The sequence below is a fragment of the Meles meles genome, chromosome 6 (assembly GCF_922984935.1).
Source record: "Meles meles chromosome 6, mMelMel3.1 paternal haplotype, whole genome shotgun sequence".
NCBI classification, from domain to species: Eukaryota; Metazoa; Chordata; class Mammalia; order Carnivora; family Mustelidae; genus Meles; species Meles meles.
In genome coordinates this window covers 45,073,335-45,092,284 of record NC_060071.1, presented here as the reverse complement: position 1 = coordinate 45,092,284, position 18,950 = coordinate 45,073,335, and the positions used below count along the sequence as shown (strand labels likewise).

The following is an 18,950-nucleotide window of genomic DNA, read 5'->3' as shown; positions in this document are numbered from 1 at the left end:
AGAGCACAAGCAAGGGGAGAGACAGAGGGACAAGCAGATACCCCAGTGAGCAGGGAGCCCCACACCAGACTCCATCCCAGGACCCTGAGGTCATGTCCTGAGCTAAAGTCAGGTGCTTAACTGACTGGGCCAACCAGCTGCCCAGATAAGTACTATTTTTCTAATTTTACAGATAAGGAAACCGAGGCTCAAGGACTCTAAATAACGTGTTGCCAGTCACATAGCCACGAGGTATTAGGACTGGGATAAGAACTCAAATTTTCCAACCCCAATTCCAGTGCTCTGTCCACCACACAGGCTGCTTTCAAAAGAAGAAGTCATCTATTCAACAAATCATGTGACCTCGTGACACAATGGTAGCGCGTCTGACTCATTTATTCAACGAATCTTTATCCATCATCTAATATATGCCAGGCACTGTGCTAAGCCTTAGTGTTACCAGAGATACGAAGCTGAGTAAGACAGATGTCTTCCCTCCAAGTCTAGAGTCCATGAAAGAGGCATAAAAGAGAACAAATGAGTACTGGGGTCGGTGCGGGGGGATGGTATGAAGAATCAGGTTTATGGAAAGGGAAGAGCAGGATGCCAGTGGGAACTGAAAGCTCATCTCATCTGATGGAGGCTAGCAGTTTGTCCAAGACCTCCTGAAGGCAGTCATTTGGACTGAGATTGTAGGATGGCAAAAATGGTAAGTAGGTAGGTAGATCGATGTGCATACATACATAGATGGATAGACAGAGTTGATTCTCATTGTTGGCAGATTCTGTGTTTGCAAATTTGCCTACTAACTAAAATTGGTTTATGACCCCCAAATCAATGCTAGCTGCCATTTTCAGATTTGTTCCCAAGTGTAGTGTATCATGATACACATCCCCAGCTAAGGTGTGATGAGGCAGAGCTGTCTTGTCTCAGCTCCTGTACTGTAAATAAGTGTCCTTTTCACATTGTAAGTAGTACTGCATTTTCCTAATTTTTGTGCTTTTTGTTGGTGATCTTACTATTTAAAATGGCCCTCAAGCATACAGCTAAAGTCCTCGCTAATGTCTTCAAGTACAAGAAGGCTGTGATGGGCTTTACAAAGAAAATACATGTTAGAAAATTCTCATTCAAGAATGCTGGCTGTGAGTTCAATGTTAGTGACCCAATAATATCCATCAAATAAAGTGACTTTAAACAAATACACAGAAAACAAGGTTATGTATTGATGAGTTGACAAAAATGTTATGAGCACAGGCTCACAGGAACCTAACCCTCTATTTCCTCTAGGGACAGTGATTCAATATTTGCCACTTCATTGGTCCTAGTGACTTTATAGAACCTAAGGATGTGAAATAACAAGAACAGACACTAGGGAGATAGACAGCTGACACCACCAAGTGCTGGTAAGAGTTCAGAACAACTAGAACTCTTAGACCATTGCTAATAGGAATGCAAAATGGCACAGCTTCTCTGAAAAACCATTCGGCATATCTTATCATTGAACTTCCATATCCCATACATGCAAGCAGTTCTATTCCTAGACATCTACCCAAGTGAAAGAAAAACATATTCACACAAAACCTGTATGTGAATGTTATCAACTTTATTTGTAAATGTTAAATAATGAAACCAGCCTACGTGTCCATCAGTTAGGGAATGAATAAACTGTGGGATGGACTTTTACTGAACAATAGAAAGTAACAAATTATTGATATGCTCAGCAACATGGGATGTACCTGAAATGTGTCATACCAAGTAGAAGAAACCAGAGTCAAAAAGCTACATAATATATTATTCCATTTAAGTGATATTATTTAAAGGCAAAACTATAGGAATAGAAAACAGTTATGTGGTTGCCTGGGTTTAGGGAAGGGAAGAAATTTAGCTACAGGCGAGCACAGAGGAATCTGGGAGGAAAGGAGTTGGAACTTTTCCATATATTGATGGAATTGGTGCTAATTCAACTAATACCTTTGTCAAACTCGAAGAACTTACACTAAAAAGAGTGTGTATTACCATATATGTAAATTATACTTTAAGAAGAGGTGAAAAACTGAGATTTGAATGATGAATCAAAATACAATTATTCTAGTTTGCGCCAATAATATCAGAAAATACCGTCTTGTACATTATAGGGAATGTAGACAATAAGATGGGAAAAACATTGTTTGGTGGCAGATGGTGATGATACTTACGATGGTAAGCCCTGAGTAACGTATAGAATTGCTGATCATTATGTTGTACACCTGAAACTAACATAGCACTGGACGTTGTGTTTCCATAAAGAAAAGGAAAGGAAAGAAAGAAAGAAAGAAGTGCCATTAAAACAAAGGGTACTCCATGTGTTTTACTATAGTTCTATGTGATAAAACACTGTTAGTATAAAATAAACACTGTGTAATTCATGTCACACTATGAACTGAGCAGTGGATGCTATGAACATATAAAACATTGTTTTCTTTTCTCTTGTTTTTTTTTTAAGATTTTATTTATTTATTTGACAGACAGAGATCACAAGTAGGCAGGGAGGCAAGCAGGGAGTGAGGGGGAAGGAGGCTCCCTGCTGAGCAGAGAGCCCGATGCTATGCGGGGCTCAATCCCAGGACTCTGGGATCATGACCAGAGCTGAAGGCAGAGGCCTCAACCCACTGAGCCACCCAGGCGCCCCTTTTCTCTTGTTTTTAATGCTTAAATTTAACCTGGTTCTTACTTGTTGCAGGAAACCATTCCTTACTAATTGTTTGACAAGCGGTGACATCTGCAGTCTATACTATACTTCTAATCTATGCATTATTCATAGGAGGGCAAAACTTCTATTTGATTTTGACCTTAGGATAATAGAGAAGAAAACAAGACATTAGAAAAAATATGATACCATCGCTTATCTTGCTTATATGTGGTTATTTAATGTAGGCAACCGTGAGACATGGGTGGTGAACTGCTCACATCCTTGGAAGCAGTAAGACCTACCACCTGACCTCTTTGAGTATCTTCCAGTTCTGGTATTTCTCTTTTTTATTCTTCCTTGTTTACAATGGCTTTGCCACTTTCCCTCTGTTATATTTCAAGGAGCAAAGATGTAAATCAAGTCACCATTACATTCTAGCTTATAAAAGTCCCCTTCACCATACAATATGTACCCTGCCTTTGGAAGAATGAGCAAGTTGGGGTTTCTGGGGCTCTTACTATATGCTCTTAAGCCTTTACAAAAAATTCAATAATATTTATCAGTAGTTTCTCAATAATGTGTACCATCACTTACATAAATAAGTCACTCTTTCTTACCTGTATTATGACATTTTAAAAATTACTTTAATCTGTATTTAATATATGTTGTCAAAACATCTAAAAGGCATATACATACTATGTCTTTGTATAAATGACAGGGCCATGCATGACTATAATCAACACATGTGGACAACAATTTATTCAAATTGCATTGAAAATTAAGTGACTGTGCTTAAGATTATTATACCATTATACCATCCATTTGGTATGGATGATTGAATAGGTGAAGGAAATGCTATACTATATGATATGTTGCAAAAACTATGAAAAGAGCATCAGTGATATGATTTGGAAAAGCGAAATCAGTGAATATCCTTATCTCATGCTTTTTCAGTAGAAGAGGGTGAACTACAAAATTATTATTTTTTATGTTTTTAACAGATGTGTTCTTTTGAAGTCTTTTAGGAATGCAGTGCTGGCTTTTGTAGTTTTTTAGTTTCCTTGAGGCCCTATTGGACATTCCATTACCAATATTTAGGGTTGTTTAATTATTCCCCAAAAAGAAAGAATTCCCCTTAAGAGTTAATGTGTGGCAGGTGTTTCTTAAATGTACAAATGGCAACATTGTTTTCAAATAAGATAATTACAACTGTGTACAGTATGCTTCTTCATTAGTAAGTAATTAAATAATTTACTAAATTGTGCAATAATTCATAATGACACATGCTAACCCTGCTCAATTATAGGAACTAGTGATAAAAGAATTTCTTGCACACATGCCTAAAATTTATTAGGGTAGTAATTTTTGATTCCTGAAGAAGTCAGCTTACCATTTTCAAAATACTGAGTAATGCTCAATCCAACGAAAATGTTTCTAAAATTTTGAGAGTCATAGCATAATGGTTAAGAGTGCATACCCTAGAACGCACTTACAAAGGTTGTTCTTAAGGTTCCACCATTTTTTAGCCTTCTGTTCCCAGCAAGTTTCTTAATTTCTCTGTGCTCCGGTTTTCTCATCTCTAAAAAAAGAGTTCAGGGTGAATTAAATGTTAAAAAGAGCATCAGTGCCTACCACAGAGTAAGTCTCAAGGAATTGTTAACCAATAGGAGAGGTAAAAGAAGCAACAACAGTGTTGTGTAATTATCGGAAAGCCCTTTTGATTTTGGAAAGTTATCTTTGGGGACATAAGGCTTCAGTGGATACTCGAAATCGAATGTGAATTTTGGAGTCTTCTGAGTTGAATGCCTCATTTAATCTACCTCCGTCTTACAAAATGGAAGAGAGGAGCGCTGATGTTTTTTTTTAAATGCGAGCCGAACATATTTAGAAGAATTTTAACATTTCGTATTACGACAGAGGAGCATACCCAAATCTATCCTTGTTTCAGTACTCAGAGCATACCTCCCCAGTGTAGGACTGGACATAAATAATAGGTTACTTCTGAGAGCGGCGAAGAGACTTCTGATCAAATGCTGTCAGCCAAACAAATCCCATCCTATAAGCTGGAGCTTAAATGCGAGCATCCGAATGACTATTGACATGTGGCACCACTGTCTGAAATGTCAATAGTAATAAAATGAGTATTTCATAATGCAGAATAATTGATTACTCTGCCTGACTGAACAGAAACATATTTTCTCCGCGAAAGCAAAATAATGCCAGCATTTGCTCCTGGAATGCTCCTCGCTGCGAGACTCGGATTTCCCAATGAAGCCCACGTACTCTACAGCCCTTGATCATGCATGACAAAAATAGAGAGAACCATCTGTAACTGCTTATCTTTTCTCCATTATTTGAAAATATATTTTTAAGATGCTTTTTAAAAAATAAAATATGGCCCATATACAAAGCATCTATATTAATAGAACTGTCGCAGATAATTTTCAGAACTTAAAAGGATGAGATACAGAATCAAATAATATTCAATTTATCTTGTTCATCCTAAAATGTCCTGCTTAGCTTTTCGCTCTGAGGAAATAACACCCATCTCCAGTTTTATTCTTCCTCTGTGTGCTGTGATGTGGAACTCTTTTACTCTGTGTGTTTTATTAAGTGTAATTTAACTTTATGACTATCAAACCGACTGTTAATCCTTACAATAAGACTATGAAATGGGTGAGCAGCAAAGAGATTTATTTTCTAAAGCACAATTCTCTTGTTCTGCCCTCGATTATTTTTTCAAAACTCATTCTTTGAATGTATGTGGTTTGCAAAGGTCTGTGCTAGGCACTGTGAGGAAAAGCAGAAGAGATAGTAACACCTACACCGATGTGCTGTATATTGCTGTGAACCTTCACTGCTAGCTTCTTAAGAGAGGCGTTTTCTTTCTCTGTATCTTCATCTGTGTTCTGCCTGCCTGTTAAGGTGTTCTTTATTCCGTTTTCTAGCCACTAGATTTGTTTTTCAAAGCGGAGTTCAAGTGGTACCTCTTCCATCAAGTCCTTCTTCTCATAAAATTTAAGTTTAACCCTGCACAAAGTACCTCCTCTTACTTTTGGCTTACGTAGCACCTTATTTCTGGAACACTGTTTCTGCCTTCCATTGTAAGTATGGCATTCACGTGCCTGCTAGATGGCAAGCTCCTTGAGCGAAGGTCTGATGTCTTAATCTTTTTCTTTCCCTTTCCATGTCCTGGCACGTATTCTTTAAATTGTAACACACAGATGTTTACATTCTGCATTGGATGGGAGCTCCCGCTCATATAGGAGATAAGACCTAAGAAAGTGAGACGGCAAGACCCTTTAGAACAAGGGATCATTTAATTTGTACTCATCTTCGTATTCCCAATACTTAGCAGGTACTTAATAAATGCTTGTTTAAGACACATACGCACACATACACACAGTTTCAAACTTGCAAAAGCTTAGCAAATGTGCTTTCTAATAGTCATTCCAACACAAACTTTATTAAGGTCAGTAATTTATGCCAAGCACAGTCTCAATGGGTACAACAGTATAGGAGCTAGTGGGGGTAGTGATGGTATTTCCACTCAGAAGCCCAACTAAGATGTAATCACTCTATCATTTCTTTAAGTTGTTTAATCCTCGCAGTGGCCTGTCAAGGCTCCACCAGCCTTATTTCACATATGAGGAAACAAAGGTTTATTCAAATCATTCAGCTAGTAAGTGGGATAAAGTTTGGTTTGGGGCCCAGCTTTGCCTAATGGGAGAGCTCGTTCGACCATACGGCAGAGTTCAGTGACACAAAGAAGCCTCCTTAGAGAGGTAAGTTGATGTGGTACAGAGAGAAGGAGATGTGGTTCCTAAGAAGTGGATAGGACGTGATCCTGAATGCAGTTGTGGGATGTCTGAGTTGCGGGAGCACCTCAACGTCTGTTCCCATTCCTTCATTTTACAGGGACGGGGCCTGAGAAGTGAAATAACTAGTCCAAGGTGCCGTAGACAGCTAGTTAAGTGTGAGACTTGAACCCGGGCTCCAGGTTTTGAGTTTATTTCTAGTTGTCATATTCCTTTAACTAAAAAATGATTTCCTGAATAGCCTGTTCCCCCGCCCTCTGCAGGAGTGGGGTGAGAACACCCCATGGGAACACAACTGACAGAGGTCCTTTAGGCCTCTGATGTGCAACTCCCTTGCTGCCTTGGCAGGTGTGTGTGTGTGAGTGTGTGTGTGTGTGTGTGTGTGTAGTAAGACACCTGCTACCTACCTATTTCATGGAGGCTGCTCACATCTGTATGCCTGTGAACTTCACCCTTCCCCTCATTGTGTCGGTTACAAAACATCTGCCAGTTCCTGAATTTCCCAATAGATGTATGAGATATGTGGTTCCAGAAATCTCAGAATCCCTTCACCATTGTCTCAATCCAGCCAAATCTTTCACCTCTAACATCTCATTACACTAATAACCACACTAATGATTTGGAGCCCTCTGTCAACTGTGAGGGGCAAAGTGCTGTGCAAACATCTTTTCAGTGGGCAACCAGACACTGCCTTCCTTTAGGGTTGCTCAGATGACTCAGGGAGCTGACTTCTCTATAGTATCCAGAGCCAAGGTCAACTGATTAGTGAGCTTGTTCTTGTTTGAGTCTCCAGGACAGTAGCAGGCGCATTATACACATTCAGTGAATGTGCTTGATAATGTGAAATGTGTGTGCGTGTGTGTCTGAATGTGTACAATTGAAGATATCTCTTGCCACCAAAGTACAGTTTATTTTATCATATTTCATGGACTATGTGTAAGTATACACACATGTATATCTACACCGACATCTATATTTGTTTTAAAATCATGAGTGGCAAGCGAGCTCTATTCATCTGTCCATCCTCTACCCCTTCCACTCATTAATGGAGGGGGGGTCTCTCTGTCACCCCTGGTTTCCAGATCTTACCAATATTATGCCATTTTTTTAAATGTTCCTTTATGAGACACTGGCTCCTTCCAGAAAAATTAAGCAAGTCTGTCAAGTATTATAAGTAAGTTTGTGCCTTCTCAGTAGTTTTCCAAGTAGTCTTATTTAGAACTCCCTGGGCCTGACCCTGTCCGGTCCACAGGAGACCTGCTCCTCTGGCTCTGTGTTGGTCAGAATGGCCCAAGTCCTACAGATCACAGTGCAGTGGTGGTTAAGAATTTGGTTGAATCAAGCTGCCTAGGACCACATTAACCTTTCACTGATCCCTTTCTTGTTCTGCTAGAAAGAAATTAATTGAATTAGCAGGCTGCCACACACTAGAGAGGGAGAAGAGGGCCTGGGTGAGATACAGAGCCAAAATCCTCTCTCACGTGTAGCCGCAAACATTGAAATCGTCTTGACATTGAAATCGTCTTGTGTTAGGAGATCCTTACCCACTCAAGAAAAATCTCTTGGTCCATTGGTTTGCCATTCTCCCTAACAGCAGCATTCTAGTGTGATTCAGTGCGGTATGCCAAACCTCATTTGGTGGAAAATCAAATATACCCTCATAAGGTATCATTTCTTTATTTAATCTCTGAAAGTGGGAAGATTGGCACCAATTTATTGATTACATTCCAGTCCAGATATCCTGTAGAAATATAGCAGGCTTTCCTCACATAGGCATTTGGGAACAACCTGGCACCAGAAGTGTCTCTCCACTTTCTTGCTAAGTGACAGATCAAATGTGAAATCCAGTATATAGGGACCCTATGTGGGGCTATTACAGGTCTGGAGGACTCTGAAATGAATTACATGTGTTTATAAGTATGTAGGGTGCCTTCCTTTTCTGAGATTAGCCAATAGAAACATTTGAATCAAAAAGTAATGTGTAACGTAACTCTATTCATGGTAAAGAATTCACATCCTGTGTAATTACCTTCATGCAAGCAATACTCTTTTTCTATTTTCTTTTCAGAACGCTTGGTAACAAAAATTTTAAGTGGAAAGAATATATTGCTTAACACTGTTTCTCCCCCATAGTAGGTACTCTGCAAATCTTTGTTATTAGACTCCAAATAATTATTCCTACATGTTAATATATAGTTGGTAAAAGTTTGCACAGAAATGTGCATCGTTTATGGTTCAAATTTGGTAGTATCAGGGGGGTTATGGCTCCTTTCATTCCTGGCTGATTTATTTGGTGGAAGATTTCTAATTTCACAGAAAGTTTGTATTTCAAGGTTGTTTTGTTTTAAACAGCTTTCATTTTTACTTTGAAAGTTTCATGAGAGCTTTATGTTAATATAAAGAACAATATTGTACCCTGGGTTAAAAGCTGAAGACATTTAATAGAGGCATGTATTACAAATAACATCTAGCCACACAGGAAGGTTAAGACTTAATATCTGAAATTCTGTTGCTCATTATTTATAGGACCAGAATGAAACACATTTCCAAAGGCTAAGGTCAGTATTACATTATCCTGGAAATGTCTTTGTTGAATAAATGTGTAAATATCTCAAATAAGTATTATGAGATTATATTTCTATTGGGGACATATCTATAGGATGACTGATTCTACGACTTGTAATTGCAGGAGCACACATGTCACGTTACATGTCATTCCCGATTACCGATTTCATTTGAAATGGTCTGGAAATAAATACCGATTACTAGTAATGTAAGACTATTTACCTTGGAGTCAGATGTCTGACAGGCAGGCTAGAGCTAATGGATTTGCTCATTTTCAAAGCATTGTTTTCTAAAACAGGATACTGTTTTAAAGTAACACTGTGAATTTTCCGAGTTGTGTATCTGGATTCATTTGCAGGGGATATGAAGAACATACCTAGAAGCATGCAATCACTGATGCCTTTCCATCCTTCAGCGGTACAAAGGAAAGAAAATTGTACCTGGGACCTACCTACTGGATAGCTTGACTTTACTTTTCCTTGTTATAAAGTCCTTAGGACTAGGGGAAATCAAGAACCAAATATGAAGGATGGTGTCAATGTTAACTGAGGGGTGTTGCCTCATTGGGAGATACAGTTGCATCATGGGAAGGTGTGTGATTTAATTTCATAATTGTAAACATCACAGTGGGTATGGTTGGTTCATTTGAAACTCCTGTCCACTTTGCTATGGCTGGACAGCTGAATTAACATGGGTAGGTCTTGGCTTCACACTTTCATAATTTCTTATTTTTGTGGTGTTATTTGAAAAGAATCTAAAGTAGGGGGATGGGGTTATTGGGCGATGGCATTAAGGAGGGCATGTGATGTGATGAGTACTGGGTGTTATATGCAACTGATAAGTTATTGAACACTCCATCTGAAACTAACGTACTATAAGTTGGCTAATTTAATTTAAATTAAAAAAAGAAAAAATCTAAAGGAAAAACTGTTGGGATGGCTTTAGCTGAAATCAAACTTTTATAAAGCTATGTCTTGATTTCTGACCTTCTAAATCAGGACTGTGTAAATTTTGCCTTGAAAAGGAGGCTGGGGATAGTGGGGAGTATATGAAACCTAGTTTTCTACAGAGCTGATTGTCTGACTGTTTTAAATCATAGCGCAACTCAGGGACAAGGACAACTGTTTTATGGGGGGGAAAGTGCTAGGACTCTCCTTATATAATCAGCATGAAGTCATCAATAACTATATAATATTTTGAGTTGTAAATGGAAATACAGACCATCAGAAAAGAAAGGAAAATTGAAGTTGTGTGAAGTAACAGTAGCAGGTATGCAAACTGGGCTTTTGAGATTTTGTTTCTCATGTTGTCAATGTTATGAACATTCGGCAAAATTTTAAATAATGCAGACTCTGGGTATGAAGCATCTGAAATTCATCCTCAAGAGATTCATCTAGTAATACTGTCAAGATTTAAGTTTCCATAGGCCAGTAAAAAGAATTAAGCTTCAAAGTTCAGAGGGAATTTTTAATTTTAAATGGGAATTCACAAAGTTTACCTTTATATAGGTATTTTTTGTTTTCCTGCCCAAAGTGGCACAATATCTCATCTTTAGGGTGTAAAAAGTAGAATCTTTCCCACCTGTAGACGGGTTCCCTGGAGAGAATGATGGATATGGAAGAGTCTGGGAATGTAGTGGCTCAAGTTGGCTGGCGATTGGACTATCATTTAGGATATTCACGTAGTTTTCAGCTCTCCTTCCAGGTAACAGTGTTCCCGGGGAAAAGAGAGTTGTAAATAGTGACCTTTGGTGAAGTTGGTGTGGTGATTACCAGCGTTTTGGTGGGCGGAGGTCCCCCTGCCCAGGCCAAGTCTCCCATGAAAGACTTGGAAGGCACTCACTCTACTTGCCCGCAAGGTCCCGGGTGACAGCGTTCTGCACGGACCCGTATGGCCCCCCCTTTCCAAACAGAGCTGGGGCGCTCTGGGAAATGAGGGTGACTATGCCCCCCCCCCCCAGGCCAAATCCCTCTTTTCAGCCGACGAACCGGAGTATTTAACGCCCCGGGGGGCTCGGGAAAGGCAGCAGGAGAGCGGCGTGGCGTTGCGTGCCCCTTACCAACCCCCCCCCCCCGCCCCGGGTGGGGGCAGAAAGGGGTCAGGCGCACGTTCCGCGGGGCGCTGCGTCCAGAGAGCACCCTGGCGACCACAGGTGCTCTGGGAGGCGAAGAGAAGGCCGGGGGCCTGGGCGCGGGCCGGGGGCGCGGCAGGGCAGCGCCGGGCTGGGGTGCGCCCGCCGAGCCGCTGCTGCTCACCTGCCCGCGGGGGCGGGGCGGGGCGCGGCGCTGGGGCGCGCCTGCCTCCCGCCTCCCGCCTCCCGCCCGGGGAGGAAGCGGAGGGGCGCGGTGTAAACAGAGCGGCGGCCGTGATGTCAGCCGGTCACATGGAGCCTCTTATGGCTCGGGATGGCTCTCGGCGGGCGGGCAGCTGCGGCAGCTGCTGCTGTGGCTCGGGCGGCGGCGGCGCGGCGGCGGCAGAGGGGGCTCCGGGGTCGGACCATCGGCTCTCCCTGCGCTCTCCGCACCGCGGCTTAAATGATGTATTTTGTGATCGCAGCGATGAAAGGTGAGCCGGGAGCCCCGCCGGGGCCGGGTGGGCTGGCTGCTCCGGGGGGCGGGGAGGAGGGCGCGCAGGGGGAGGGGTGGGCGCGCCTGCCCGAGCGCACGTACTGCCCCGGGCTGGGCGCCCGAGCCCCGCCAGGGCCTTCTGGGCCACAGCGGCGGCGCCACCTGAGCCCGGCCGCGGGATCAGCCTGCCTCCTGTAGGGGGCAAAGGCGCACGGGCTGGAGCCCCCTCTTCCTCCCCCTCTGACTCCTGTCAGCAGCCCGGGTCCGCCCGGCACCCGGCGGGCCTCTCGGAAGAAAGTTTGCTGGGAGTCGCGGCGCTTCTGGAAGGGAGGGGAGGATCTGGAGAGCTCGGAGGAAGCCGGGGACGCCCGCGGTCGGTCCCCAGGGCCCGCACCCCGGACAGCACCCCGGCCTACGTAGGGAAGGCGCTGCGGCCGAGCCGGGCCGTGCGTGCGCGCGGACGCGATGTCATCTCTGGGGACTGGTCAGCGCCCCGGGCCTCGCGCCCTCCCCCCTCCCCCCGCCCCGTGGCGGCCCTGAGGCCCTGAGCGCCAGAGCGGCCGCGGGCGGGGAAAGTGCGGCCGTTTCGCCCTGCGTCCCGCCGCGGCTACTTCCGAAAGCGCCCGGGCCCGAGCGAGACGGGCTTCTCGAACGTGCCAAGACTCTCCGCCCGCAGCCGCAGCGCACCTCCGCTTTGATTCTTTGGGTTGTGGATGGACGTGGGGAGGCAACCCTGCCCACAGGAGACGCGGCGACCGTGCAAGTTAGACGGCGGTGAGGGCCGACCCGCGCGGGTTCGTCGCGGTCAAGTCTCCCCGCCCGGCCTTCCGCCCTGGTCAGGATTTCTGAGCAGGCTGGTGGGAATGGCAGGGGGAACTAGTGGAAGACGGGGTCGATTCGAGGGCTCCCAGGTGAGGGAGAAAGAAACGAGGCACGTCAGGGAAGTTTCTCCTGGGAGATCCAAAGTTTGGAGGTGTGCAGGGAGTCGCCCGTGCGGCCCGGAGAAGCCGAGCCGCGCTCTTAGGACTCTTGCAAACAGCCCTGGAGAAACTCAGCCGGCAGCACGTTGCCCGCCTGTGCGCCAGCAGGTTCCTCCGGGGAGATAATCTGCCCGAGCTGCTTCGCGGACCCGGCCACTGGCCGCGGGGATTTGGAAGCCCATCTGTTTGCGGCGCACCCGGCTCCCCTGGTGCGCAGCACTTTTGCAGATCCCGACTGTCCTGCGGGCACTGCCCATCCGTGCGGGCGCCGGCAGCGCGGTGAATGTTTGGTGGGTTGAGGTTTTGTTGCAGTCCGGGATGAAGGACACTAGTTCGGTATCCGAGCTGCGTTTACTTTCGGATCATCGAGCTTTGCCTTTCTTCACTAGAGATTGGGTGGCATCTCTTTTATTATTAACAGGCCGAAATGGGCTGGACACTAAGATGAGCTGCTTAAGATGAAATTTCTCTATACGACGTACCCACGGTGAATTTTCTACCTTTCCCTCGTGGTTTTCGGAAAACAGGGTTTAACCGTTTTTTAGAATAAGCAACTGGTAAAGGAGGGGAAACCTCCCATGTGATACACGTTCTTAAGCACTTAAAACCATTTTGTAAAGAAAAAAATGTTTGTCTTACCGACGTTTTTTGGTAAAAGAAAGCTATGCTCCTCCTCTCCCCCTCAGAAAAACTTTTATGCTATTTCCTGCGTTTTATTAATCCTGTAAGAGTAAAACGACTCAAATAGCCTTCTTAGTCAAGACATTTTCTTGTGTGTGGTTTTTTTCTCCCCTTTCCCTTTAAGTTGCAAAGTGGATTTTGCGCTTTGGAAGATGTCATGCCAGTCTTTATCCATTTTATGTTGTATAATTTGTGTTGATTGGGGGAAGGGTGAAAAGCTAAGACTATTTGCCCTCATGAACAGTAACCACCAAACAATAAGGAAAGTATGTTTTAATATTTAACCTAATGTTGATGCTTCCCAGTGCGGAGGATTTTGCTTTTGTAGCTCTAGTACGAAGTTCGGTACTATCCCTTACTAATATAATCATGAGAATCACACAACCACCAACATCCCCCCAAAACTCTAGCCCACACATTTGTCTTGGAGTGACCTCTGGCTGCCATTAGATAATAGATTCATAGTAATGTGCTTTGAGAAAAGTAGCTCAGAAGTACTGGCAATGCAGTTTTTCTATAAGCGTGAGAGAGAAAGAAATAGAATGCATCTGGACAATTAGAATATTTCATTTCCAGTATCTTCACATCCTGTGTTTTAATGGGATTATCTCACTGTGGTGCAAATTTAAACCGAAGAAAAACAGTTTGTGGGAAAATGAGGAATGCTGTAAATGTTTCCATATCAGATTTAAGGGGGAAAAAACTGGCCCAGAATCATATTAAATACTTCCCTACTGCCTCTTATTTTTAATAGTTAAATTGGTTCCATATGTAAGAGAGTTTGTATAATTAGATTTTTCATGCAAAACAGAAATATTCTTTATAATACAGCTTTTTGGTACATGTATGCATGTGGATGGGGGAGGAGAGAACAAGCAACCATAAAAGAGAAACATTCTCTTTGTTGGCTGATTGCTTAGGTTTTTTAAACATCATTAAATCAGGCCTTTTGAACTCTCCAAAGAAGAAAATCCTTCCTCTGCGTTAGTTGTCAAATAAGTTTAGGCTTAAAGTGGTTTTATGCTTAGAAGTAATAAATCTTCATTTAAGCAACTCTAGTCTCATCCTTCAGTTTTGTTTTTGTTTAATTAACAACAAAATTCCAATACCATTTGGATTGCTTCTTGGGCAAACAGAGAGAGCCAGCGATAACATTTATAATCAGGGGAGCACTTGTTCTGCTCATCATAAAAGTGCATTGGCCAAATGTCAGGCAGCAGCCAAGTGCTGAAAGGAAATGCAAGGGCTTCATCAGTTTCCGTAGATTATATATCCCTTTGCTTCATGAGTGCTCAGCCTGTGCTCATGTAAATGGAGTTAGAGTGGAGAAAGGCTTACAGGGAATTTCTGTCCCATAATAGATTCTTCCCCCAGCACAATTCATGTGCAAATGTAGAACTTCACCTTCTTGCTTTGAAAATATTTTGTGTGTTGGTGATTAGTAGTATTTCCAACTCGCATAAATTTGATTTTGTAGTTTTGAAGAACTTGGGCTTTCTTTTTACCCAATGAAATGTGAATTTTATCCCTGATCTGCTTTCACGCACCCTGTCAGTGGTATCCCTTAGCAGGGATTTTTGTCCCATTTTTGTGACCTTTGATGAGTAGGATTGGGAGAAGGGTGATGGCTGGGTCTTGAAAGAAGAAAATGTAAAGGGCTGTGCCACCGGGCAGAGTTCATCGGGCAAGGAGGGGTCAGTTCTTTTAAAGACAAAGAGGATCTCTGAATCCATCTGTCCATGGGAGGAGGGGGGAGCTCAGACCCTCTAGGAAATAGAGAATATTTTTAAAGCACCCTTTTCTTGAGCAGCCTCTTGATTTTGTATATTTGAATCACATCGCTTAAAATACAAAGCAACATCATACTCGAGTAAACCACTTTGCCCTCAATTTGAATTAAATCATGTAATTTCTTGATGCTGCCCAGTTATAAAATAATACAGTTTGTAAATGGAAGTAGTCTGATAGATGGAGGGATGGATAGATGGATAGAGAGAATGAATACGATTTGTATCTTAGGGGTTATTTTATAACTAGTGGATCAATTAGTAAATATATACTAATAGTTCTTACTGCACTCCTTTTTCTCTCACCTTTCCCTTCCAGCCAAGTGAACCACAATGAAATGGATGAGATCAGCAAGTAGATAATTGCAAAGCACCTGCAATAACACCCAGCCACTTTGTAATTTGCTCAGGGGCGTCTAAGAAAATAATATTTACAAATGACCATTTACTGAGAGGAAAAGTTACTAGATAGATGGATAGATCGATCTGCAGAGGTAGTGTTAGAGTTCAGTTTTCTTATAATTCTCTTAAATTATTTTAGTCATCAGTAAAACCCATTGCATGGAATAAATCTAAATACTTCGTCATAGAAATATTTTCTGATGCATTCTAAATATAGTGCTTATTAGTAAGAAACCAAGGCTGCTTTAATCTATATATTTCATGTTTATTAAGTATTAAAACAATAATTAGACTGTCAGAATCAGCAGCTATATCATGTGTATGCTTCTCTGCTTTGGAAAAAAAAAAAAGGTAATTTGGAAAGATCCACCGGTAACAACAGGTATGAATTGACATTTGATATCGTCTCAAAGACCACATATTGACCCCATGGGGAAAGACTGACAAATTTTCCCTCTCCCCCCTTCTAGATCCTCCACTGAGGATACCTCCCTTCCAGTCCAGCCTTTTAGTCATGGACTTAGAAATTCATAGTCAGAGCTTTTTGTATTTGTTATATGCATGCTTTTTCTGTAAATTGTCAGAGCATTATGTCCAGAGAAAAGAGGTCTAAATAGACCGATAATAGCATATATTAGCCCTTGCACAAGATGCGAGAAAGCAGTTGAAAACTCTTATTTTTGGATATTCTTTTTAAAGTGACGTTTGGTAGCCCTCATCATATTATAAGGAGGTAATGTGATAATTTTAAAATCTTTGTTCCTGTGAGTATGAAAAACCATGTCCAACCTATTCCCTAGGTTTGCCAGTGATTTCATTCTTTGATTTTTGTTGTGTTGTCTCTGAAGTTTACTAGACATTTATAAATACATAGTTGGATGAGTTAATCTATATTTGTTTTGTGCTTTATGTTTTACAAACATTCTTGTCTCATTTAATCCTCCATGGAAAGCCACTATTACTCTCATGGTTTTTGGTTGAAAAAAAAGTGAGGCTCATAGAGGTTATGTTGCTCTAGCCAAGTTCTTCCAGCTGATAAATGGTGAAGCAAGGACTAGAGCCCTAATTTCTACTATTTTCATGCTGCCTCCCCTGGAGGAAGCTGTGAAAATGCCCTGGATATAACTTTGTCTCTAGTTAGTGAAAATTATAACTCTGGCATTTATAAGAGAAAAAAATAGATTCAATTATGTAATGCTTTGCTGAGCCTAATATCTTTAAATTACTATTTAATAAAATCAATTTGGTACAAATGGGGTTATTCTTATTTGCTCATCATTAGCTCTCTTCATCCATGATTTTCATTAAGTCTGCTTGTTAGAAGAGGATCTGGGTGAAATGTAAGCCTTACCTTCCTAAAGAATACAGAATACTATGAGGTACAGCTAACTTGTATAACCTACCTCCATTAGGATAGAATTGAGCTAGAGATTTATCTGTATGTGTTCCACTCATCTTTAGGCAAAGGGAGCGTTCACAAATGTATCTTCTAATTTTAATATGCCTTTATGTAGAAAGCTGATGAAGCCTTGGGCTTGTGAGTGCTGTTCTGGTTTTTCCGTGACAGCTAGGGGACATGATTGTGGACATACTCTTGAGAAATCTGTTGTCTTTTAGAAAAGCACACAAGAGTAAAAGTTTCCAAGTAGATAGATCTGCAAAAGCTCATTTCTTGATGGGTGTTTACTTTTCTGCTGACTGGATTGAGATGAGTGTGAAAGCAAATCTACATTATTTCATAGAGCCTTGGGGAGAGAAGAAACCTTAAAAGTCACTCAGACACATGTCCTGTTGGCATTTGGTTCTCCACTGCATTCCTGCCAAATGGTTGTCTGGTTCTACTTGAACACCTTTTATGATGGGAAACTCACTATTGTTCAAGATAGCTTATTCCATCTCGAATTAGAAAATTCTGCTTATATCAAGCACAAATCTCTTTGTATTTCAAATCCCTCGATTCTGATCCTTTGTTTTGGGGCTGTGTAGAACATATTTAGTCCATCTTTCAAGTGAAAGATTGCCAGCTATTTGAAGACTCATAGTATGAAACGCACACAACTGTGACTTTAATATTTGCTGTCCCTCTCCACTGCGCTCCTTCTGTCTTCCTGCAATCTTGGTCAGTTTCTTTCTTCCTCAGGCATACTTAAGTTTCTCTAGAACCTCTAGAAATCTTGTTGCCAAAAGTGGAACCTAAGCACTAGTTGTGGTATGCTTGATTTAGCACTTAACCTGCCACGTAGTAAAGAGTAACGATTTTTGAATTTTGTGTTAAGATTTTAAAGCTGCATAGGCTAGGCTGTAACGTTAGGACATCGCATGAGCAGTCTGTGTAATATCATTGTAATTTATGAAGGTGGACTTTTGACCTATTTATAAATGCTTTTAGGTGAACTGAAGTTTGCTAGTAAATATCTAGGAAAATCAAAGATATTCTAAAAGCAATTAAGGGAACATGAGAAACGTTTCTAAGGTGTTTTCCTCCAAAGAAGTGTCTGATCTGAGATCAGGCTGCCCTCTAGTGGTTGCTTGTTCGCGGAAAGCCGTAGTGGTGCCAGTGAATTTCCCATCAGGCTAGTGGAGGGGGTCAAAGGTTGAAATTATTTTCTCACTTGCTGTGGGGCATTCTTCATCAGGTTCCAAAGAGTAATGCATGGTTTTAAACGGTTATTAGAAATGGAACTGTAGTGGAGATAATGAATTTCCAAAGTTTCCGTGGAAGATAGTAAGGGAAGTTTTAAAGCTGAATTACAAAATTCTTTTTCGCTCCATATTAAATTTTAAGATGTAAATAAGATTTGGTTTGTGAGTAAACAATTATTATGACCTTTATGATAGTCCTTGTAATTTTCTTTTAAGTTTCAACGTTGATTCTGTTCCCCAACCCTCAAATAAAATTTAAAAAGAGATTGTCATTTTGATCTGCATCTTCCCTTTTTTAATCCAGAGCCTTTTTTTCCCCCAAAAAAGTAAACATTTAGAAAGAAGTAAACTATTGTAGCTTTTTCCAGCGATAAAATGATTTTAAACATGGGTGCAAAACTATTAATTACTTGATTTATGAAGACTTGTGGTCTTTCGGTTCATTTAAGTGAAAGCAATTTTCCGCAAATATGGGGTATATGTTACATAGGTTTTTAGAACATCGTATAGAGTTTATGCTTTAAAACACTGCACAAAATAGAAATAAGAAAACACTTCTGTAATTTTCAGGATAAATAATACGAGTGAATTGCATGCAGACTCAGATTTCGGTGACATATCAAGTGTGAAACAGTCAAAACAATCTGATTTCTGGGTTGGAATCAGAGAAATAAGTATTGATCCTTTAATGCCATTTAAGGAAATGAGGCCTTGCAGAAGGATGAGAGTACAGGTTTACATGAATTTTGCATTGCTCAAGAACTCCAGACTTCGGAGCTGAGTGGAATAACCAGGATAATAATAATGACGGGTAATCACTGAGATTTTAAAGGATGACAGTGCTTCCTTGTTCCTACTGA

At 41.6% G+C, this 18,950-nt stretch overlaps 1 protein-coding gene across 2 annotated transcripts in view; it reads left to right on the top strand.

Moving 5' to 3' along the window:
• The window catches only part of RORA (RAR related orphan receptor A), a 710,759-nt gene that overhangs the window by 597,081 nt on the left and 94,728 nt on the right, over positions 1-18,950 (top strand). The window contains exon 1 of one of the 2 annotated variants that reach the window (XM_046008502.1): positions 11,454-11,595. The exons of the other annotated variant lie outside the window; for it this stretch is intronic. Within the exon in view, the coding sequence (XP_045864458.1) occupies positions 11,565-11,595 (31 nt within the window). The 5' untranslated portion in view covers positions 11,454-11,564. Of the gene's footprint in view, positions 1-11,453; positions 11,596-18,950 lie in introns of those variants that run through there. 2 annotated transcript variants of the gene reach the window in all.